Source organism: Colletotrichum scovillei, assembly GCF_011075155.1.
Source record: "Colletotrichum scovillei strain TJNH1 chromosome Unknown Contig00012, whole genome shotgun sequence".
Taxonomy (NCBI): Eukaryota; Fungi; Ascomycota; class Sordariomycetes; order Glomerellales; family Glomerellaceae; genus Colletotrichum; species Colletotrichum scovillei.
Genome location: NW_023336270.1, coordinates 271,734 through 294,257, shown reverse-complemented (window position 1 = coordinate 294,257; position 22,524 = coordinate 271,734). Strand labels below are relative to the sequence as shown.

The 22,524-nt window shown below is 52.2% G+C and overlaps 6 protein-coding genes across 6 annotated transcripts; 5 read left to right on the top strand and 1 right to left on the bottom strand.

Annotated features, from left to right (window-relative positions):
• Window positions 1–1,087: 1,087 nt before the first annotated feature.
• HER10_EVM0005705 (uncharacterized protein) lies at window positions 1,088–2,167 on the top strand (the record flags this gene model as incomplete). Its single annotated transcript, XM_035475310.1, has 1 exon — window positions 1,088–2,167. The coding sequence occupies one exon, from the start codon at window positions 1,088–1,090 to the stop codon at window positions 2,165–2,167; it is 1,080 nt and encodes a 359-aa protein (XP_035326190.1).
• Window positions 2,168–3,518: 1,351 nt separating this feature from the next.
• HER10_EVM0007080 (uncharacterized protein) lies at window positions 3,519–4,979 on the top strand (the record flags this gene model as incomplete). Its single annotated transcript, XM_035476646.1, has 1 exon — window positions 3,519–4,979. One exon carries the CDS (start codon window positions 3,519–3,521, stop codon window positions 4,977–4,979), a length of 1,461 nt encoding a protein of 486 aa, XP_035326223.1.
• A 3,421-nt stretch (window positions 4,980–8,400) lies between these two features.
• Window positions 8,401–11,517, top strand: HER10_EVM0008574 (uncharacterized protein). The gene has a single exon (XM_035478091.1). It carries the CDS (start codon window positions 8,889–8,891, stop codon window positions 10,269–10,271), a length of 1,383 nt encoding a protein of 460 aa, XP_035326272.1. The 5' UTR covers window positions 8,401–8,888; the 3' UTR covers window positions 10,272–11,517.
• A 460-nt stretch (window positions 11,518–11,977) lies between these two features.
• On the top strand, window positions 11,978–14,549 carry HER10_EVM0004205 (major facilitator superfamily transporter). Its single transcript, XM_035473857.1, has 5 exons — window positions 11,978–12,854; window positions 12,910–13,601; window positions 13,653–13,942; window positions 14,023–14,120; window positions 14,206–14,549. Exons 1-5 carry the CDS (start codon window positions 12,652–12,654, stop codon window positions 14,420–14,422), a joined length of 1,500 nt encoding a protein of 499 aa, XP_035326141.1. The 5' UTR covers window positions 11,978–12,651; the 3' UTR covers window positions 14,423–14,549.
• Window positions 14,550–16,747: 2,198 nt separating this feature from the next.
• Window positions 16,748–18,838, top strand: HER10_EVM0001538 (uncharacterized protein; the record flags this gene model as incomplete). Its single annotated transcript, XM_035471282.1, has 2 exons — window positions 16,748–16,981; window positions 17,039–18,838. The coding sequence occupies 2 exons, from the start codon at window positions 16,748–16,750 to the stop codon at window positions 18,836–18,838; spliced, it is 2,034 nt and encodes a 677-aa protein (XP_035326056.1).
• Window positions 18,839–20,914: 2,076 nt separating this feature from the next.
• HER10_EVM0008022 (coagulation factor 5/8 type domain-containing protein) lies at window positions 20,915–21,820 on the bottom strand (the record flags this gene model as incomplete). Its single annotated transcript, XM_035477559.1, has 1 exon — window positions 20,915–21,820. The coding sequence occupies one exon, from the start codon at window positions 21,818–21,820 to the stop codon at window positions 20,915–20,917; it is 906 nt and encodes a 301-aa protein (XP_035326253.1).
• Between the last annotated feature and the right edge of the window lie 704 nt (window positions 21,821–22,524).

The window sequence follows — 22,524 nt, the reverse complement described above, 5'->3', positions numbered from 1 at the left end:
ACGTGGGGGGCAATCGGTTTTCTGTCACCTATCTACCCCTTTCACTAGTTACATCATTATAATCGCTACCCTTTCCGCATAGGAATCTTTCTCATACATATAAAGGAATACACCCTATATCATAGATATTGATACTAGTGATAATATCGGACGCGCCCAGCGGACATCGGTCTTGTCATCCGGGCACTTGGGTGAGTAGATACGGGGATTTCCAGGCCGGGCGAGCGCGATTTGGTTGAGTGGCTCTTCGTGCTTGGTGGCGTGTGAGTGAGGGGTGATGGGCGAGGGACGGCTTGGCTTTTTGCTTGGCGATTTCGGGTATCTCGTTCTCGAGCCGGAGCAGACAAGGGGACTTTGCGAGATTATGATGTGTACTTAGTGTAATGAATTGCCTCAACACTGTGGTACCAGACGTGATCGTGTTTGCCAGGAGGGCGGTTCCATATCCTCCCTCTCTGCTTCACAGTAGAATGCGCGTGCTTCCGTCCCTGCCCGGCTGAGAATGCCCAGCTAGTGCGCCGCCTTTGAACCCCAATCGGAGCCGAGCCATTGCGGCTTCGGTTGATCCGGCGCGGTTAAACTGCAGGTCTCGGTGAAGTTATGGTAGCAGTCCATCCTCCTGTTCTTGTAGTAGGTTTATATGGACTGTCAACGCCCCCATATCCCATTTGATAAGTTTCTTGTCGAGCGGCTCACTCTCTGCTCGATGTTGATGAAGTCCTTTTCCCTACATCATCTACCATGCATCACCGCTATAATCGTGTTTTCCTAGCCTCGTCATTTAGTTTATCCAGGTGTCACGAGGGGATTAATGAAGGTTATCTGGCGGCAGTTGAAAACCCAGTTGGTAGGTCACTTGATGGACACAAACGGAGATATGTATGTGGGGAGACTACAGAGATTCAAAATCATGTCGCAGAGATTCTCCCCAGGCTCGTCTTTTTCACATTCAAGTATTTAGTATATTTCTCAGCTGAATCGAAATACCGAGGGAAAACATACACCACTCATCTCAGACTTGACGTCTTCAACAGTCGGCCAAGTCCCACTTCCTACATCCTCCAGTCAACATCGCAGTTTCAACACGATGTCTTCCACCACCCAAACCAGATTCCTCATCATCTCCGACACTCATGGCCACACATTCCCACCTGAAATGATGCCTCGTGAACCGACTGATGTCCTGATCCACTGCGGCGACCTCACACAGCACTCAAAAATGGACGAATTCCGCCAAACTCTCGGCATGCTCAAGTCGTTCAAAGCACCGCTCACGCTCGTCATCGCAGGTAACCACGACTTCTCACTCGACCCCGTGGCATTCAGAGCAAAAGTCGAGGAAGCCAACCGCATCGACGGCGCACCACTTGAAGCAGACCTGCTTGAACGGGAGTACGGCGGATACGGGCTGGCCAGGAAGCTCTTCACCGACGCCAAAGAGGACGGCATCGTTCTCCTGGACGAGGGTACACACGAACTGACTCTGGCGAACGGCACAAGGCTCAAGGTCTACGCTAGCCCGTACACGCCATCATCGTCATCATCTGAAGGGTGGGGCTTCTCGTATAACGAAAGCGAGGGACATGACTTCCAAATCCAGGCCGACACGGACATCTTCATCACGCATGGTCCGCCGCGTGGGATTATGGACATGACTGCGGATAAGAAGCGCATCGGCTGTTCGGATCTGTTTGCTGCTGTTGCAAAGTCTCAACCTCGTTTACACTGTTTCGGACATGTACACGGTGGTTGGGGAGCAAAGGACGCAGCTTGGCGCCCGAAGATTTCCGACAAACCCTCACATTTTAGTGATATTAATCACGAAAAGTCTCAGCTTGTAGATAATCTCGCAACGCTCGGGGGTACCCGGTTCGAATCTGAAGAAGACAAGAAGATTAGGGAGACGAGACTCGACGTATGCAGGGCGCAGCGATACTGTAGTGCAGGACATCTTCGCAACGATCTGAGCTCGTCGGAGGTCAAGAGCACCATGTTCATTAACGCCGCGCTCGAGGTAGATGGTGAGTTGGAACGCTATCCCTGGATCGTGGACATTAACCTGCCGAGAAGCGAAACCGGCATGGCACCCAGAACTGAGAGAAAGAGGCGGCGGGAGGAATCGACTGAAGAGCTTGATGAAGCAAGGAAACTCTCGAAAAGATCATAGTCGTTTACTTCGAGCACGATTGAGGGCGTTGTGGTAGCATTCACGATAGATACCCAGTGTTTAGGGAAAACACATCGTCGACACGCTCTTTCCTGTCTTCCAGGCACATGAAAACTCCCAAGCAATGAGTCAGGTCCGAGGGACACCAGCTGCCCCAAGTGTCTCACCAAATAGACGTGAATGATTGCCAAAGCAGGCACCAGGTGATGTAAAGCATGGGAAGGCAAGTAGTCAGATCGACAACTGCCCCTCCCTCTCTTTTTGCTGTGTTTTCTTCTTCGCGACATCATCGACAGACTCTTGGTAGGTTCTTGATAAAGCATCGAATCATTTACCGTGTGCATTGCTAACGATGATAGGTTGGTAATCGTTACTTACAAGTTACTTGCATCAGCTCTTCAGTTGTTCAAAGTATTGTTCGCTCGAAGCTAGATCCTTTGTGAGTCAAGTAACCTCTCAGCAACAAACCTCGCTCTCAATGTTTCAATGTTTCTAACATCCCTAAGAAGAGTCATCATTCAAAATGCCCAACTCCTCCAAGACCATCTCCATCCCCATGCGCGACGCGCTGTTTGCCTGCTTCAAAGCAGCAACAACCCTTGTCCGGCCAAGCTTACGGCAGCATGTTATCTTAGTCGGAGGTGCGGCGAGCATTGCCCACTCCTCGACATAGCACACCGAGGACGTGGATGTTGCGGCCCCCTCAGAGGCCATCATCGACATTTAGGAGAGCGCCCAAGCCGGGTCCAAAGGCTTTACCATCGAGGCCGACGGCAAGATTGCGTTTGACGCACCTCAAGGATTCCGAGTACGAATGGATGTCCTGGAGATTGGCAACGGCTGCATCGAGCGCATACACGCAACCGAGTCCTTCTTGGGGGGTTCGGTCGCATCTTCCTCAGACCTCCTCCGGCTCAGGGCAAAGACTGTGGTAGAGAGGGGGAGTGATGGGGAAGTAGATGACTTTCGGTGGTTGCTGTTGCTTGCTGCAAGAAATGGCCAAGTCCTCCCCTTACTTGATAACGATGAGGTGGAGAACTTGGTTGGTGCTGCTGCTATCTTGATGTCATTCGATGTCTTGATCTTGGTTGCCCTTCTTGGTGTCAACAATAGGCCAGTTGCTTTGCAGCTGCTGGGCAAATATCTGTGATAATAAAGCATAAGCAAACCTTGAAAAATGGCGGGGAGTAGTACATTGAATGAGGCACAGCGAAACAGGGGTCCAACCAACATGCCCCTGTCACCTCTCCCAGCCATCGTCTTTCTACCTGATAAGCTCAACTTCCATCCTCGCCGCAGGATCACAACGGAAACCGATGGTTCAGAAAGGGGATCGGTGACTGAATCCATCATGCTTCCCACGCAAACTCTCACCTCATTCCTCATCTGGGCCGGAATCGCCTCACCCGCAAAACCTGTAACTTGCCCCTCCAGTTCGGAACTCAGAGTCACTGTACCGCCGTCCCACCAGAGCCCAAGCAACACAGACTACGAGTCGTTAGCCGAAGCCCACGATGCTCTCATCCACTGTCCCAACATCACATCGCTGAACCTGCGCATCGGAGAGATCGGTTGTGTAGGAGAACCCGATCGCTGGAGCCTTCCCCTCAATCCTGCCGGAGCATCACGATATCTCCCCGTTCTGGAGACACTATCCCTCGAAAAGTATCACTTTTACGATACTGGTGGGGATTACCTATATCCATTGAGAGGATGGACTCACCTCAGCGATTGGATCTGGTCGGGTGATGCCTTTGGGTGGTTGAAATGGAGGCTACTCTCGGATGACCAGAAGTCGGTGAGCAACATCGAACTATGGCTCGACGCGATGGACTTCTCCAAGATCCGCAATCTCTCCATCTTGGACTACGACGGTCCTCCCGAGACACTCGTCGAGAGCAAACTGCCTCTATCTCTACCAAGCCTTCGCACGTTGAGGCTGGAACGAAACACAACAGTAGACTTTGCCCTCTCTCTACCTCCGCATTCGCTCCACAGCCTTTCATGGCTAGACGCAGGCCAAGACCAGTCCATCATCCCCATACTCGAACACCATGGACGCTCACTCACTCACCTGGAATGGCGAACGCCAGAAAGCCTAGAGTCCAAAAGACCAGCGCTTCCGAGGGATGTCATGCGAGACCTTCGCAACCTAGCACCAAACTTGCAATCTCTGACCATCGACCTCAACCGCAACGGCACATGGCCATGGGAGGATCTCCGCGCTCTCTCGTCAGGCCTCCCGGCTGGACTGACCAACCTCACGCTATACCTCGAGATCGCGAGCGAATGCCGTCGTCAACAGGGCCCGTACGATCCGGTCCGTTGCGAGGATACCTGCGGTCCGGTGGAGCAGCTCGCCAGCCCTCTGCTCACGGCGACGAGTGCCCTCCAAGTTGCGAGGTTCATCCGACATTACGCAAAGAGTCCATTGGCCTCCATCAACTTCTTCGCGGGCGATTGGATGAGGCCGTGGGATGGGCCGATTAATGTGCCGACCTGGTTGGATGGCAGGCGTGCTTGGATTGCTTGCGGTACGGACGGCGGCGAGGATGAGGAGCTCAGATGTTCTGGGGTGGACACGGCATTGGGCGAGCATGAGATTGACCTCTTTCAGGCCCTGTGTGTACGGACGTCGGCGGATCTCTTGGGTGATATCACCGATGGGCATCCTCAAGACTTCGTGGAGCAGCGCAAGAGTATACAAGATCCAAATGCGGCAAGACGGCTTGTTGGCGGCGTCGAAACTTCAGGTACTCTCTTTCGAATACTCCGTACAGAGACAATGATCCAGCCTGAAGTGTGGACATGAATGTCGCGGTTCCCGTAGATGCCGTTGTCGACAGTTAGGAGAGTGCTCAAGCTGGGACCGACGGCTTTACTGTCGAGGCGTGTAACAAGGTAGCGTTTGATACGGTCCAGAAGTTCCACGTCCGAATATATACCCTGCGGGTTAGATGCAGATACATCAAGCGCATTCCATCGACTGCTAGAAAATAGATCAAAGTTAGAGAAAGACTTTGGTAGTGACGGGTGTAGTGACGCCATGAAGCGGTCAATGGAATACAGGCGACGAAGCCCTTTCTCGGAGGATATCGTACCAACTTCAGATCTTGATATCGTTTCACATCTTGATCTCGGTTGCGCTACTCAGTTCCAACAATGGCGCGGCTGCTTTGCGGCTGCTGGGTAATTGTTTGTTAAAATGAGTACAGATCAATAGAGGCACTTTCAGTCAACAAGAGGACGTGAACCGTGGTTATCTCTACTGGTCATCTATCGTGCGCTTCCGCCGTTATGATGTGAAGTCGGAGTGAACCGATCATGTGAGCTCATCCAGGTAGTCATAACAAGTGAGACTGTCCACTCTTCCGGCGACGGCCCATGGGCAGGACGAACCCTTCCAAGCAGAGGCCTTGGCAGGGAGCGGGCAAGAATGGAGGCGACTTCATGTCAAATAGTACAAAAGTGAAGTGTTTCACACTTGTGAGTACAAAATGGGGGAAATGACGAGCAAATTCTGGAGAAATAAAGCTTGAATTGAAAGATGCATTCCTCGTGAGTGACATGTGAGCCATACTCCCACTTAAAGGCAAATGCACAGACGTTATGAAAGTCCCGTCAAGCCCCAAGCTGAGTGAGCGCGCCGTGTGCCGGACTTCAGAATGAGGTGTGGCTCAGCTGGCAACTGGATTACTCACCGGCCGGTGGACGCTGTGTCTCTAGGCAATTTCCGGGAACTACAACTGCTGGGCCCCTTCGACTCTTCGACGCCCGAGTGTCCCGAGCGGTCCCCTCTTTCTTCTTTTCGCGGTAAGCACTTTCGAAGCTTGCCAGCTTGGTGGTAAGAGATTGAGTAGCGGACTTTTCTGAGAGTTGATAGACTCCGAGCATGAGACTGCTTCCTGCGTAGAACTAACTGGACGGACTCCAGGAGTGATTGGGTCCTGTCGGGTTTTTCTCCCATCTTGAGCATCTTTGAGACCCGAGAATCCTTACAATCTTCTCTCGTGTCGGAGACGGTGCTGATCTACAAAGGATGACGCTGTTGGCGACCACACCTCCCGAAACCGACCGTTCTGTAGACCTACTGGGGCGCCAGCTGCTGCACCTCGATCTCGTATTCCGTTTCGGCTCATTTTCTGGCGCGCGTATGTGCGTGTGTGTTGTTATGCGTTGTTTGCTGTAAGCGTCTGCCCAGATATCATTCTGCCCATGCGCAGATCGCATGACGGAACGTCAACACCACTAGATACTCCGTCCCCTCGAGCTGCGAGCAGACGGATAGATCACGAAGCATTATCGAGGGTGAGACACGAGTAGGATCACTCACTCGCTACCACAGAACACGAGCGCTCTTCTTTCTTCTCTCGACACGCTGCAATAGTTTGGGCGCGTGTCAATGTCGCGATTCGGTCCACCGCCAAAAGATCGAATTTGGCAGGAAATGCGCGAATGCAAGCAAATGTGGCGCTAGCTGACGATCTGAGGAATCCAGGGTCGTTCGACGCCCGGATGACCAGCGCCACGCCGGCGATGACACGGAAGTGGTTTTATGGCCCGGGGAGGGATCCAAGTGAACCCTGGCGGGAGAATCGCAACATCTATCAAGGGTCTGGGTGCATTCTGTACTTTTGGATGTTTGCGACGTTTTGAAACCTCTCAACACCGCGCGATGCAAATACGGGTGGAAGAAACCTCGTTATCATGGTAGTTTCAACATGTTTTCTTCTTTTACGCGTCGCTGTCGTAGTCGTCGTCGTGGCCGTTGTCGGGGCCCTTGGTTACTCAGCCATCGTATGTTGCCCGCTTGGGTTCATCCCGCGAACCGCATGATGGGGCAGGCGACACTGGGGTTTGGCTGGAGACTGGAGTTGACGGGGAGATTTCGTTGACCGTCGCAGGTCCAAGGCGGTTTTCCGACAATCTCGTATTGCTGCTGATTGTCCAATGGAATTCCGCCGTGTATTGCCTGGCTATCGATACTCATTCGTTGGCCCCGAGCCCTGGTAATATAGCTGATAACCATCGACTGGCTGTCAATTCTCTCCGTATTGTGCCATCTTTTCAATCCAAACGGCATAGAGGTCGGAAGGAGCGAGATAGAGACACGTTTTGGGGGCGCACAGCACCTCGGTTGAAGGTTCTCATGGCTGGCAGGGTCCACTGGTCCAGGGGTTCAGGGACACCCCATGATGGCGTGCGTGTGTGCGTGTGTGCGTGCGAAGAGCCCGGCCACCGCGGGCTGCCAATGACGGGCTTGTCGAACACTGCCATTGCAGCATTCAGCGGGTATCCAAGCAGCGGCGCACATCAGCATCGAGAGCACTCTCGGATGGCGGGGAGAGACCTTGTCGAAAAGAGCTCCAGGTTGTCGGGCACCCGAAAATTCTAAGCCCTCGCCGTCGGAATCGTCGTCCCTTTTTGTGCACCCCTTGTGTGGTTGTGTCATTGTGTTTCCTACTTGGGCCTGTTCAAATTAAACATTTGTTAGCCTTTTTTCGCTCCGTCGCCCTTTGGACTTATTTCCTTTGGGTTTGGGCCGCCCTCGAGCAGCAGTATCGACTGACGACCTGCCGTTTGGGATTGGGGAGAGCAGCAGATGGAGTGGTCAATTCCTCAACGCCCCTCCCGCCCACTCTTTTGTCTATTTTTTTTCTCGGTCACTTGTTCATTCGAAGTTCTTGGGAGACGGGCCCCTCTTTCAAACCGTCGGCTCGGGCTCCTCTCCAGTATCCGACGGTGGAGAGACTCAATGGAACATGGAAAGGAGAAGCGCTGCCCAAGTACCCAGCCTGACGGAGAAGACGGAGTTCGTCAGAGAAGTTCATACATAGGAGAAGGGGAAATGCCATGCACAAACCATTTGGACCATTTCATGAGCCATGACAGATGAGGCAAAAAACCAGTAAACCGCGCCACCTTGGACGGGTGGACGCTATTACGAGTGGCTTTTCCATTAGCACCCGTCGGCCGGGACGCTAAGCTCGACGGAATCTGCACTGTTGCGGAGGTACAGGCGCACTTGCTGGGACTTGTGCAGATTTGGCTGCATTGTGTGCGTTTTTGCATGGTCTAGGTCTCTAGGACTCGAGAAGGTTGTTCGTGTCGAGACTCAAGGGAGGGAGAAGTTGTGTACGAAGTGAAGTTAGTGAACAGCCAACAGCCCAGGACTCTAGGACTCAGCAAACGGAGGCAGTCGCCAATCGATGCTAAATCTACATCGCTCTTTCCCGCACTCTCGAGTCTCCGTTCCTTCCATTAAAAGTTCTTCTCGTAATCAACCGAACCTGTGCCGGCGTGACCTACTGCGTACCTACCAAACGGATCTTGCATCCTCTGCTTCCCATCTTCACTTCGTATTCCCCGTCGATTGATTCTTCATCCGTCTATTCACACCGTTTCGTCGCCTCTTCCCACAACCAAACTGTACGACGCCATCCCCATTCCACCGTGTTTCGCCGTGGTGGCACAACACCTACGGAGTACACACACACACATACACCTCACTCACACTTGTTTCCGACCCGCCTTACCCTAGGACTAGGTCACTACCTACCACATCCTCCTCATCCTCCATCAATCCGTCCTCAACTCTTCGCCCCCCCTCCCCCGTTTAAACCTCCCACTTCCCTCCAACAGAAGTCAATCTCAATCTTCACCACTGCCATTGCGCTCATTCTCGGTCCTCTACTCGTCGTAGAGCGACCGCATCGCAACCATGCGTCTCGGATCAGCCGGCCTCGCGGCCCTACTCTGGTCCTCCTTCACCACCGCCTTTCCCTTTGTCGATAATGGCAGCAAGCCCCTGCCTGTCCTCCGACCCCGACAAACCGGCACCGGCTCGACGCCCACTTCCACAACACCCGTAGCCACGACTCCGGCGGCTACGACAGAGACCACAGCTGCGGCAGAGGCCACCACCACAGTCACCATCACCACTACCGTGGGCGGCGGCGGAGGAGGAACAGTCACGTCGACCACAGTCTTCTTGCGTACAGTCACCACTACCGTTGTCGTCACCTCCACGACCTTCCAGACCACCACCATCACCAGTAACGATGTCGCGACCGCCACCGTGACCAACTATGTCACCTCTACCGTCCTTGCCAAGCGCAGTCTCAACTTCCTTCCTGTTCTCGATGCTCCCTACGACGCCCCGGCTGCTCAAATCACGCCCGCCGCCGACGCCAACGATCTCCGAAGATACGGCGTCATCGAGAAGCGCGCTCTCGTCACCGTAGTCGTCACCGTCTCCGGCTCAGCAGGCGCTGATTCCACCGTCCTGGCCACCCGTACTAGCACCGTCCTCCTCACAACGACCTCGAATACCATCCTCACCTCCATGGTCACAAGCACCCTTTTCAACAACGCCCAGACCACAATTACCGTCGAATCCACCCTGACCGTCACCTCAACCTCCATCGACACCGCCGCGCCTACTACCGTTGAAAGCGGCCCGACGACCGGCAGCCTGGGCACCGCAACCGCGACGGGCGGTGCGCAGAGCACGGGTTCCAGCAGCAGCGGAGGCCTTTCCACCGGCGCACAGGCCGGAATCGGTGTTGGTGTTGGCATTGTTGGACTTGCTGCTCTCATTGGTATCGGATACTGGCTTTACAAGCGCCGCAAGGCTAACCGACCTTCTCGCGCCGACCTCGACGACATGCGCGCCTACGATCCCAACGGTCCTTCGCCCCTCAGCGGGCCCGGTGGAGGTATGTCCGAGACTGGAGCCGGCTATGGTGGTGCTGCAGCAGGCGCTGCTGCGCTCGGAGCGGGTGCGGGAACGCAGAGACGGCAGCCCGTGCCCAAGCACCAGCTCTCGCCGCCCTCGCAAAGCGTGAGCCCCATGACGAACAGCACCGTTTCGCCCGCGGGGGCCGGATACGGATCTCGCCCGCCGACGGGTGGCGCGCAGGAACTCGGTGGAACGAGAATCCTACCCGCAGAGATGGGAGGAGACGAGGTCGTCGAGATGGGCGAGTCACAACCCAGGCCGCAGCAGCCGCCGCAACAGCAGTCGAGACCCGCGCCGGGTATGACGTATAATTCGGGTCCTGTACCGGATGTCTACGAGATGCCTACCGAGAGGTATCGATAATGCTATAATTTCTTTTGTTATGTGTGTGTAAGCTTTGTTGTGGCAAGATTGGAGGAATTCAAGGAAATGGGGAGACTAAAGGGAAATGCATATAAGGATCACCCAGAGGATGGATTGTCATTTACCTGGACATTTTTGAGAAAGCGTTGCATCGAGTCCCATACGGGATAGATTGGTATGAGAAACAGGCAAGGAAAGCAGGCTCTATAAAAAAGAAGAAGGACTGCTTCAGGGGATGGGTGTATTTCCACGTAGAGGATATTCGGTAGATAATCTTCGTAATGTGTACGACATGGAAAGATGTGTGCAGTAAACCATTGCTGTCAGTTTGTGAGACTTGAGGTGTTGAAGGAGGCTGAAAGGTCAGACGTCTTATGAGAACATCAGAAAAACGACTGAAGGTTCCTTGTATTTATGATACGCTCGCTGGGTTCGGTTGTACTCCAGCCGTTTCGTCATGTCAAACGGCGTCCCGGCGGATGCGGCCTGCGACCTGCGAAGCTTGCCGGTGGGAGCGTGGCGTGCAGGTTAGAATGCGGCGTTTGCTGACTGCGTCGGGGGATAGATGAGGTGGGCCTCACTCACTCACTCAAGTGGTCCTCACCGCGACGAGATGTAGCTGGTTGGTCTTTATTTGTGAAGGCCGTCAGTGAGAATGCGGGAGAGGGGAAGGTTTTGAAGGGTTCGAGGGCTGAGCACGGTTTGAATCTTGAATCTCGGAGAGTGAAGTATGCACGAAGGGGAGCACGGGGATAGGTTTGTTGGCAGGGGCCAGTTGTTCATCCCAAGTTGTTGATGTTTCGTTTTGGAAGCTGGGAGATGGGATGGAAATGTGTGAGTGTTTGCGTTCCTGGCTCTTGTGTAACCTTTGGGCGATTGCTTCTACATGGAAACAATGAAATCGCGGGTGTTTCATTTGGTTTTGAGACGGAACTGCGTCGCAATATGACTCTATCTACCTAAGGATACCTCGTCAGTCAATATACAATTTGAATGCACTTGGTCTCGATTGTGACGCGAACAAACTCGGTCGATATCGTTGGCGCAACTGGGGATTTGCGTAGGTTTCTTCGGTACTCCGTATTGTAGATATCATACTCTTGATCGCTTCGAAAAGTGGTTCCAAATGCAGCTTGATGCCTTCGTCCTCGCTGGCAACACCATGCACTAAGTCTCGAAAAGAAGGGCCAGCGAGCATGCCGGTTCTACAAACTCATCGGCGACAAAATTACCGATGCTATTGAACGGTGTCTATCTCTACCTGCAAGCCAAGACTTCAGACGCAACATCACGATAACAAGTCTTGGAACTTGACAGCGATACCGAGTAACTGTAGGGTGCATATCTTTCTGGGGTACTTAAGCAAGCAGTAACGTGTGTCGCGGCCTGCACTTCTGCTTACGCACACTACATAGCACGGCCTACGGCGGTGGCACCACGTCGGGTATCTCCTACATGTGCGGGAATAGAACATAACCCGGGGCGGGTCTCTGACAAATGAAACAAGCAAAGAAAATCCAACCAGACCAGCCACCCGATGCCTCTAGAGACTCGTAGAGTGCTCGCAGCTCCGAGCTTACCACGGTTGCGTTCCAGACCTGGGGGGTTGTCTTGGCTTTTTGCGGTCTTATCTGCACATGTCAAGATAATCACGCCGCCGTGGGGGAGGTAAGAACTGGGCGGGACGATGGAGGGGGAGGGGCTGGCTTGGTGTGTTTCTAATTATCTACGTGACTCTTCAAGTTTTCTCACAGTCTAGAGTACCTTTTCTGAGGACCTGCTACATACTCTTGCTCTACATTGTCGTCAATCGAGCCTCATCTCTGCTAGTCAATCATCCTCCAATTGATCCCAAACTTGGCTGACTCGCAGAAGCGGCGCTTCCCATATTGTCTTTAACCCTCTAGCTCGTCAAGCTTTTTTTTTCGGCGGAGTTTCGGGTGACTACCTAGTCGACATCGTGCCATTGTCTCTTCAGAGACCCCGCCGACATAGGAACCGGACGGGCAGGTTACAAAGAGAAAATCTCATTGTTTGCGCAGTTTGCGACAGATATCATACCTTACACACACTCACCCCGCCATTGAAACATCACCAAACCCCGCGCTCCTCTTTACCTTGAGCATCATCTGGCGATAACGGAGTGGAATTCTAGGGGGCTCTCAACCCATTCTATCGGCTGGGTGAAGAGAGAGGTCGTGGCATCTCTTACTTTACACCTTTTCAGAACTTAATCCCAGCTCTTCAGAGAAAGGCCCGCCATAAGCTCATCGCCGGCGCAGACTCACTGAGCCGCTCGTCGCTTCCGGACCACCCCGCACACCCGGGACATCATAGAGTTTTTTTCTTCTTCCGCCCGGCCTATCGCCGTAACACCGGCATGACCACGACAACCATGGACGCCTCCGGCAAGGACCGCGTCTACGAAGACACCGGCCTGGGCCCCGGCACCAGTTCCCCCGACATGGACGCTCGTGACCAAGAGCTCGCAGACCGCATCGCAGAACAGAAAATCGTCCGCAAACTAGACATGCACATCGTGCCCCTCGTGATGCTCCTCTACCTATTCAGCTTCCTCGACCGGTAAGTTTCATGGTCATCCCCGGATATACTCCCAGCCCTCAACTCACGCTTACAGCGTCAACATCGGCAACGCCCGCCTCTACAACCTCGAACGCGACCTCAACCTCCAAGGCAACCAATTCCAAGTCGCCGTCTCAATCCTCTTCGTAACCTACATCATCTTCGAGGTCCCTTCCAACCTCGTCCTCAAGCTCCTCACCCCGCGCCGCTGGATCGCCTTCATCACAGTCTCCTGGGGCATCATCGCCACTCTCACAGGCTTAGTAAACTCCTACGGCGCCCTCATCGCATGCCGCCTCCTCCTGGGCGTCGTCGAAGCAGGCCTCTTCCCGGGGTTGAACGTCTATCTCACCTTTTTCTACAGTAAGCACGAGCTTGCACTGCGCGTGGGGTATCTCTTCGTCAGCGCTGCCATCGCGGGCGGGTTAGGTGGTCTATTGGCGTACGGGATCGGGCACATGGAGGGTGTTGCTGGTTTGAGCGGGTGGCGGTGGATTATGATCATTGAGGGCTTGCCGACGGTCGTGCTTGGTGTGGTGACGTATTTCGCGCTACCCAACGATGCGGGGAGCGCGTATTTCTTGAGCGAGGAGGAGAAGGCGGTGTTGGTGAGGCGGAGGGGGAGGGAGTACGGCAACACGAGCAGCGCGCAGGAGTTCAGTCGTGGGGATATGCTCAAGGCGTTTATGGATTGGAAGGTGTGGGTGTTTTGCGTTACGCAGTTTGGGGCCGATACGATGCTCTACGGTGAGTTTCACTCGTTCTTGATGTTGTAGGGTTTGTGGCTGACGATAGTAGGCTTCTCGACTTTCCTCCCGACCATCATAAATGGTCTCGGAACGTGGACGGCGGCGCAGGTGCAGCTGCTGACTGTACCGTGCTACTTTCTCGGTGCAGTGGTGTACATGACCATGGCTTTCCTCTCGGACCGCACACAAAAGCGCGGCCTGTTCTGTGTCATCTTTGGGAGCATCAGCGTCATCGGTTACGGCGTGCTCATATCACCGACTTCAAATGGTGTTCATTACTTTGGATGCTTCCTTGTCGCCGCGGGATTGTACGTTGTGGTCGGGTTACCACTTGCTTGGGTGAGTTGTCACCCTCCTCTGCTGCTGTTCTGGTGTCATCGACATGACGTCGAGACTGACAATTTTGGTGTTTCTTATAGCTTCCGAACAACTCGCCGAGATACGGCAAGCGGACGACCGCGAGTGGTATGCAGCTCACCATCGGCAACTGCTCCGGCGTCATGTCGTCCTTCATCTAGTGAGTCCTCCTCCCTTCTTAGACCCATCACACCACATAATCACCACCTTCACATCAACAAAACTGACAGAAGGACCCTCCGCAGCCAAGCCGTCGATAAGCCGCGCTATATCCGCGGTCACGCCGTGACGCTGAGCATGGTCGGTATGGCAACATGCATGTACGGTTTCATGTGGTTCTGGTACTCGAGGGAGAACAAGCAGCGGCAGGGCGGTCGTATGGAAAACAAGTACGTCGACCTCTCTGATGACGAGCTGGCGGAGCTGGGCGATGAGAGTCCGCGGTTCCGGTACACCATTTAAGGTGATGCGAGAAGATGTCAGTGGGAGGACGGTTTGAAGAAGACGCGAAGAGTTTATATGGGACGAAGATCTCGCGGTGAAGAGATGCCTAGTTAAAATTGGTCGAGGATACCATAATAGATACCCCCCTGAAGAGAAGAGCGTACTTCATTCACACGTCGACGACCGCTTCGTAGCTTCCGCGACATCTCGTGCCATGATACACACCTTTTAGTTGGTGGAATTCTGGCTGCAAAAGCAAAAAGAAGTCCAAACCATTGCCCGACTGACGTTATTAGACCCTTTCTACAGTCAAAGAAAAGCAAAATGAAAGGGACGAGACTCGAACTCGCGCGGGTTGCCCCACCAGGAAACAGATGTTAAGCTGACCTTAACCTGGCGCCATAACCAACTCGGCCACCCTTCCTATTGGTTGAAAATCCCAGAGATTAATGTCATATATGAAGGTATCATTCAAACAGCAGTGCATTGTCAGCTCAACAGCTGATATCCAGTCGACAGCTTCCTGGATGTGTAAACATCTTTAATCAATAATCTCTTAGGGCTATATTCCCAGGCTCTCTTGCTTCCCGAAACCTTCTACCTTATCTGGACCCATCCCAGAGATCACTAGGGAATGACGCAGCGAAGAACCAAGCGTTATCGAAAAGCATCTCTAAGACACTCTGGACCATAACCTGAAGGATCAGATCTACATTGGCTAAGTAAGTCTCCGACGCCCGAATGCGGTTCGCATGCGGAACTCCAACGTCCAATGGTAAAATGTTCGTCACTTCCCTCTTCTGCCGGCACCATCCCGCTTGGGGTAGATACAAGTACAATAGTCATGCACCGACTGAACACAGTCCGTTCGACCCATTTTTCCCAGCCCGAGCAGCTCGGCTCCATTCCGAATCGCGGGGCCGCGCTGCCGCAGGGCCGCATAACGCCCTCGACACTTTTTTGTTATACTGCTGCCTAGAAATTGGCACCTCTTGGAGAGACCTGAGGCTAATTACCAAACGTCATGCCAATGCTACTCCGCCTCCCCGGCCCACACCCGACAGATCCAAGAACTGTCTTTCTCTCGGAATGCAATAGCAGTTACACCGTCAGACAAGGGTGTATTGAATGATTGGATGAATTCGTAAGTGGAAGCAATTGAGCCGCCCGGTCAAGATGGATTCATCGCCCGGCTTCTGTCGGTGTCTTGGCTCTAATGTCTTTCTCGACGATGGATGAGACGAGCCTCGTATAGCTCAAAGCAGCCTAGCTGCTTTACAGACTATGAATCCCAACCTCAAGCTACTATTGACCTTCATCGTCATCAAGAATTTGCTTCGCAATAGAATTGTTGGCGTGGCCTCTCGGACAAATCGTTATGAGTCCTGCCGTATTCCCAATCGTAGCTTTGGGAAGCCGATCAGTGGTGTCTAGCACAAGTAATACATCAAACCCTTTTGATCCAACCCCTTGCTGGCTACCAGGGTCATGTTCCTATTCTCGCATTGTGTATGCCGGTTGTTCTCGCCTGATACATGGCTGTAAAACCCTGCGAGGTTGCTCCACCGGATCTAAGCATCTTTTCCTCGTCTATACTCTTTTTCGGACTCTGTAGCAATGCTGCAAAGGTGGTTATCCCTCCTTCCTTCATTACAGCTGTTCATCTTTGGAAGTAATCGTCTTTCAAAGTCTGCTTGTAACAACAGTCGGAATTGCTCCAATGCTCCAATGGCAGCCTATCGAGGAGTTCGGCTCCATCACGGGACCTGTGGGAACAGCCGCGATCTATACTGTTGTGACGCAGTATCTTTCTTCCAACGCCACTGAGCTATGGTCTGAGCTGCTTTGCTGGCTACTGCTGCCAATACTCTTTCGCAGTGCTCGCCAAAGCTCATACAGTCTGGGAGACAACAAGGCCTCTAGGGACAGCCTCCCGTCTCCTATCCTTCGAGGTCCCGGGTCGGGGGTTGCAGCAGGCTCCTTATCTCTTTGGGCAGTCGCTTTTGCCATCGCTGTGGTCTCGGTGTACAGAGCTGAGTACAAGAGCGTTGTAGTCTTTCTAGTACGTATCACTTCTACAACCATGATTTCGCTTTACTTATCCCTCCTTCTGACCACCGGAAGTTCTAGCCGATCCTATCCCCACTCCTTTTGCTTGTTCAGAGTGGTTTCTCGCGATCCGATCCCTCATCACCCGATATTACGCCATCGATTCGACCGAAAGTACAAATTTTTCTTTTTGATACATTACCTGTATCATTCTTGATCGGACTCTTTGCGGCCTTCACACTATGTGGCTGGGATCTTGAGGCATCTGCCTTCGCAGCGATACCAGCTATTGCGATGCTCGTAATCTACGCTTCCTTTGAGCATGCTAACGCAGCATACCGAACATATTTCTATCCAAAAGTGCATCTTCAACAATCGGTCACTGCATTGGCTCCTCGGGTCGTGGTCCTACTCGTCGCGTGCTTGATAATGGACGCCAGCATTTTCGACTTCACGACGATCAACATTCCGAATACAGTATTCTTGGGCATTGCTAAGGCTTTGGCATGGTTTTTTATGGCAAGGACTGTAACTAAATCCTTTCGATCTACCCTGTTAGCTCCTAGACTGACACACTTTCGTTAGGCCGAATGCACTTCTTGGCGCATTGCACCAGCGATAGGGACTTTTGGGATCACCGCAACCCCTGGTCCTTTTTCACAAGCCTCAGAGTTCCAAGCAATCTCACATCTGGCAGTGTCGATACTGGCACTGGGTAATATGGTACACTTGATATTCAAGCCATCGAAGACGAAGAGAGTTCCAACGCTATGGTTATTAGCTATTGCTTCTCTTGGCCCTTACATTATGAATCTTTTCGTTGCCAGAGATGCAGTCTCTACAGCTCAAACATTTGCTGGTCATTCCGAGAAACATCCTGTTGAGATCTTAAGCCGAGAAGCAGACATCAAATTCCAACACCTGCTGAGAACACAATCGGCCAACTACACGGCAGCCCATGTCGAATACGTACGTCGATATAGGACAGAGCCGCCTCCAGGCCTTCAAGGATGGTTTGACTTTGCAATAGCGAACCAGTCTCCCATTATCGACGATTTCGATATGATATTTGATTCTGTATCGCCTTTGCTCAAGATGAGCGGTGAACAAGTTAGTCAAGTGATGCGCATGGCGTACGAAGCGACGGGAAGTGACCTTTGGCTTTGCTCCTTTTCGTCTGCACAAGGCACAACCCAATGCCAGCACGCATCCCGTACTTTCGACCGAAACATTGCGTCTTCATTCAACAAGTTGTTAAAGGGTTTAGAGCATAGCAAGATCCCGGATTTGAAGTTTCTCGTAAATCACCTCGACGAGCCGCGAGTTCTCCTCCCCTCGCAATTTGCAGAAGATATTGGTGAACAGCCTTCAATCACCCTCGGTCGTTTCAATCTGAAAAATATGTCGGGACGACCAGTCGGCAAAGAAATCTCGAAGCACTGCTCAAACCAAGAACTCGCATCAAGGCACACGAGAAACTCGACCGTCGAATCCTGTGGCCTTCCATTTGTGTCAGACCTATCAGTGGCTGCGGATCTATGCCGACATCTCAAGCATACCTCCCTACATGGTCTCATTGCGAGACCAAAGTCGTTTCGTTTGATCGAGGGCCTGGTGCCTATCCTATCCACAGGTGCTCTCCCATCAATGGGAGATATTGTGTACCCGAGCCCGGCATATCTGGAGGAAGAGTTTCAGTACGCCGATGACCAAGATATCGAGTGGGAGAAAAAAAGGAATAACGTCTATTGGACTGGGTCTAACACCGGTGGCTTCGCTGTAGATGGCAGTTGGAGGAATTATCACCGCCAGAGATTCGTGGCCTTGGCACAGAATCTGCATCAGCCCGAAGAACAGCACCATACCTACCTGAGGCTAGTCAACGGCGTGGTCGAGCGTGTGACCTCAAGCTTCTTGAACAGTCGCTTGTACGACGTTGCTTTCACAAGGTTGTTCCAGTGCCGGAAGACACAGTGCAGAGACCAACACTCGTACTTCAATGTGAGGTCTTGGGTGGACAAGAATCAAGCGTTTCGCTCACGGCTCGTCTTCGACCTTGACGGAAACGGCATCAGCGGGCGCTATCACAAGTTCCTAGCATCAAAGTCCACACCACTGAAACAGACTCTTCTCCGCGAGTGGCACGATGAACGCCTCGTTCCTTGGATACATTATGTGCCCGTCAGCCTGAGCATGGAGGAGCTACCTGAGCTTGTTTCATACTTGACTACAACTGATAGTGGGCAGCAACGAGCAAGAAACATTGCGATGCAGGGGAGAGAGTGGCATGCCAAGTCCTTGCGTGAGGTGGATTTTGCAATTTACAACTACAGGCTTCTGTTGGAACTAGCGCGGCTACAAGATCCCAAGCGGAAGCAATTATGAGGCTTCGATTAGTAGCAACTCCTTAATGCAATTAATTAACAACATAGAACACCTCGATTCTAGTCCACCCACGGTAATGAATCAACGAAACATAACTTGATCGAAACATGATCGACTATCGAATGAGTGACAACTATCCATAATTGAGTAGAGTCCAACGCTGCCGCCCTCCCTCAAAGATCCAACCGTAATCGCTCAAAAACTTGCAGACATACACGGACCAAATTACCAAATACTTAATGACAACCCAAGAGGCAGGGCCATCGTAATTCAAATCGCCCACGAGCTCAAAAGCACGGCAAACCACATCGGCATTCCACGCTCCACAGCGGGCCGCTGTGCATTCATTCGTCCACGTGTCTCGCGCGGTGTTCTTCAGGCTGTAATAGGAGGTTAGATAAGCAATCATGCATCGGGACATGGAATCTTGACAAGAAATCACTGACCGCTAGTTCCACAAACCCAGTCCATGGGACCGTATGCTCCGAAATTGACCGCCCCGTTCACGTGATGCTCGTCATGGGCCTCGTCTCCCCAAACAAGTTTAACTTGCTCTCCCGTTGCAGAAATGAAGGAGAAGGCCAACGTTGTGACGAGCTTCATGTCCAAGAACCTTGCCACGGATACTATCGGAATTGCGTACAAAAAGAAAAAGTCTGCAACGGACATGTAGCTGATGGTAAAAATGTGGTGGTCGCCCGGGTTCTTGATCTCATGGTGCTTCGCGTGCACTCGATATAGTCCAGGGATGTGTAACAGTCGATGAACGATCCAGAATACAGCATCCCGTAACACAAGAGCGATCACCAGCTGTGATATGAGCTCGGTCCACGACGGCAACTGGTACTTTTTGGGATATCCTTGTGACAAAATCGAGTTTCCACCCATGCAAGTTGCTATGGCGAAGTGGAGGGAATTCAGAATGACGTGGTTCAGAATACTCTTGTTCAGGACTTCACGAGATGTTGCGGTGACGTAGGCAGGCCGCATCTTTTCCATGATCATCCCGCAAGCGAAGTATCCCACTTGAATGCCGAGGCTGCCGAGAAGCTCAACGTAAGCAGGTGGACATCTTTCCAGAAAGTCGTTCATTGTCGCAGTGGGTATATGGTTTCGAGTCGAGAGGTGTCGGGATTGCAGGAGCAAAGACATTCCACTAGTCTGATCAATTAAAAAGTTTAAGAGGTAGGGCGACTTGAGCTTAAATATTTCTGGCTGGGCAGGGTTTGATAGTCGAGCTCCCTCGACGAAGAACTTCGCTCCGCTTTTACCCCTCCAAACTAGCCCTATCATGCCCGGAAGCTGGAAATGGTGTCCATCTCGTGGTGTTGACATCTGCAACGTCTCCCGTTCGCACTAGCCCAATATGAGTGACAAGTCCGGTATCCCGCTCACTAGTAACTTCGTGCGTCAATTTGTCGACGATGGTGTTTGCCGGAACAATGTAATCCATCTCATGGATCAAAGTCGTGATGGTGGCCACATTTCTGCATTTCAACAACACCACCGGCCCGATATACCAGGCTGGCTTGGTCTGTCGTTCACTGTGAGATTTTGAATGTGGATTTGAAATACGCCCTGGTCAAGTTTGCTAGAGTGGCGTCGATGTTTGCCCAATTGTCGGGATCCAACGAATCACCAGAGGCGTGGCGCACTATAACAATTATCAATCAGTCAGATAATTCATCGTAGTAAAGTCTTATCTCCTTCTGAAGACTGGATTCAGGTTTGCTAGCTGATTTTCTTGCGTTGAAACTGGGAAGTGGCGGGGAATTGGGAGGCGTAGTCGGGTTGACTTGCACTTCTGAACTTACAGTACTGGCGTCAACCAGCAGATATAAATCTTGAGCAGTTTGCAATATGAGCGATGTTTGCTTCCACCGTTCTTCAACCGAACGTCGCTTCAAGGCAACAAGAACCAGGGTGCAAACTTGTCACGTATTCCAGATGGCAAATGCCGAAACCGAAGCAACGACTAATTCTTGGCAACATGGGAGATTCGAATAACTCCTGCTGAGGGTAAATGACATAGGTATGATACCCGAATAGAGAGACAGAGAGATTGCGCACAGTGCATTAGAAGACACTAGTAAGTGCAGCTCCATAATCCGTGTAAGACGAGTCCATCTTCTCAATATCGTAATCGTTCCAGTACCCACCGCCCGCCACGGCGTATTGCGAGAACCAGCTTGCGAATCGTTGCTGGGCTTGAGTCGCAGTCGTTCCTTGAGACGGCTTTGCGTCATTGACTACCCACACAAGAGGGATCACCTTCATGCCGAGGGTCGTCTGCCACGTTCCAGGATTGTTGCCAGCTCCGCCGTCGTAGACTTGGAGGTACACCCTATCGAAAAGACCAGGATTCGTGGATTCAACTTGTGTTCTGACGTTCGCCCAGAAGCCACTGTTGGTGTACGGCGCAATAGAATACTGGTAACCCATCTTCCCAAGCATCTGAGCAAAACTGACTGTGCTCGCCACGTCATAGACGCCCTCATCGTCGTTGTTGAATGCGTCAAGATCCCACTCTGCCTTCAGTACCTCAAAGTTCTTGTACAACTTTGTGTCAGACCCTGTCCCATCTGCGTTAATCAAGTCGCGGATGATCTGGAATGTCGTGTCATGTGACACCAGCGAGATCTCCACCCTGTTGATATTGGTTGTGCCCGTCTTGAAGGACTTAACCTTTTCCGCCAACGCGGTTCCACCAACATATGAGCCATTCGTCACCACGGGCGCGTCGACGGCCTCGCCCGCGTCTCCCGTTGAGTAGTAGACGAGATCGCCATTGTCAAGGAGACCGATGCGGAAAATGAGGAGGGTGTCAAAGCCGGAGGTCTTAAGAGCTGTTGTGTTCGACTGCAGAACATCCTTGAAGAGGAAAATGCTCTTCACGCCGGCTGCTGCTGCGGCATTGGCAAAGAGTGACAATAGCACCCAAGTCAGGGTACAAAGACCGGTTCTCTTGTAGACTCCCATCATTGCGCGTATGATGACCTGGTTTTCCTGAAGAAGCTACGAAAATGTTAGCTTCAAAGCAGCCGCTCAGTTCTGAGACGACAGGCCGCAGTCTTTATGGACAGCGTCAGTCCATAGCAAGAACGCAAGCAATAGCTTCTTGAGTTGCGGACGTAACGTAACAAATGCAATGACAGGCCGAACCAGGGCCAAAAGAGTTTATTGCGACTCTGTGGATCGTCTTGATTGGTCAATGCCCCGCTGTCCATGCATATCACTTCGCTCGGACTTGCTGAGGTTATCGTGCCGAGGGGTTGTGATCCGGCCGAGATAACCTGATATTGAAGTCCCAAGTCTCCTTTTAGGCTTTCTGCAACCCCGGATGCGACCTGATCCTTCAAAATGCTACGATCTGTAAGCGCTGGTTGAATACCTTTGGGATTTCGCTGTGAAATGAGGCAGATCGTCTTGGCTTCCCCGCTTAACATCTGCCACCTGCCTAGAACAGTTCCCGGTGCCGAAAGTCGGAATGGCTACCCCTCTCTGACGCGAGGTCTTACTTGAATCCAAACTGATCAATTATTGAAACTATCGGAACTGCTGTAAATATTAGAGAAAGATACGCTCGTGAGCCTGTAATGGCACCAAGCTCGTGGAAAATTATAATGTCCCGTTTGGCCACGATGTCGTCTGTATAAGAAGTACTATCTGAGATTTCTCGTTTTTCT

Coding starts and splice junctions, on each gene's coding strand:
- HER10_EVM0008574 (XM_035478091.1), top strand. CDS start 8,889: ATGCGTCTCGGATCAGCCGGCCTCGCGGCCCTACTCTGGTCCTCCTTC.
- HER10_EVM0004205 (XM_035473857.1), top strand. CDS start 12,652: ATGACCACGACAACCATGGACGCCTCCGGCAAGGACCGCGTCTACGAA. Junction 12,855..12,909: donor CTATTCAGCTTCCTCGACCG/GTAAGTTTCATG, acceptor TCACGCTTACAG/CGTCAACATCGGCAACGCCC. Junction 14,121..14,205: donor GTCATGTCGTCCTTCATCTA/GTGAGTCCTCCT, acceptor GACCCTCCGCAG/CCAAGCCGTCGATAAGCCGC.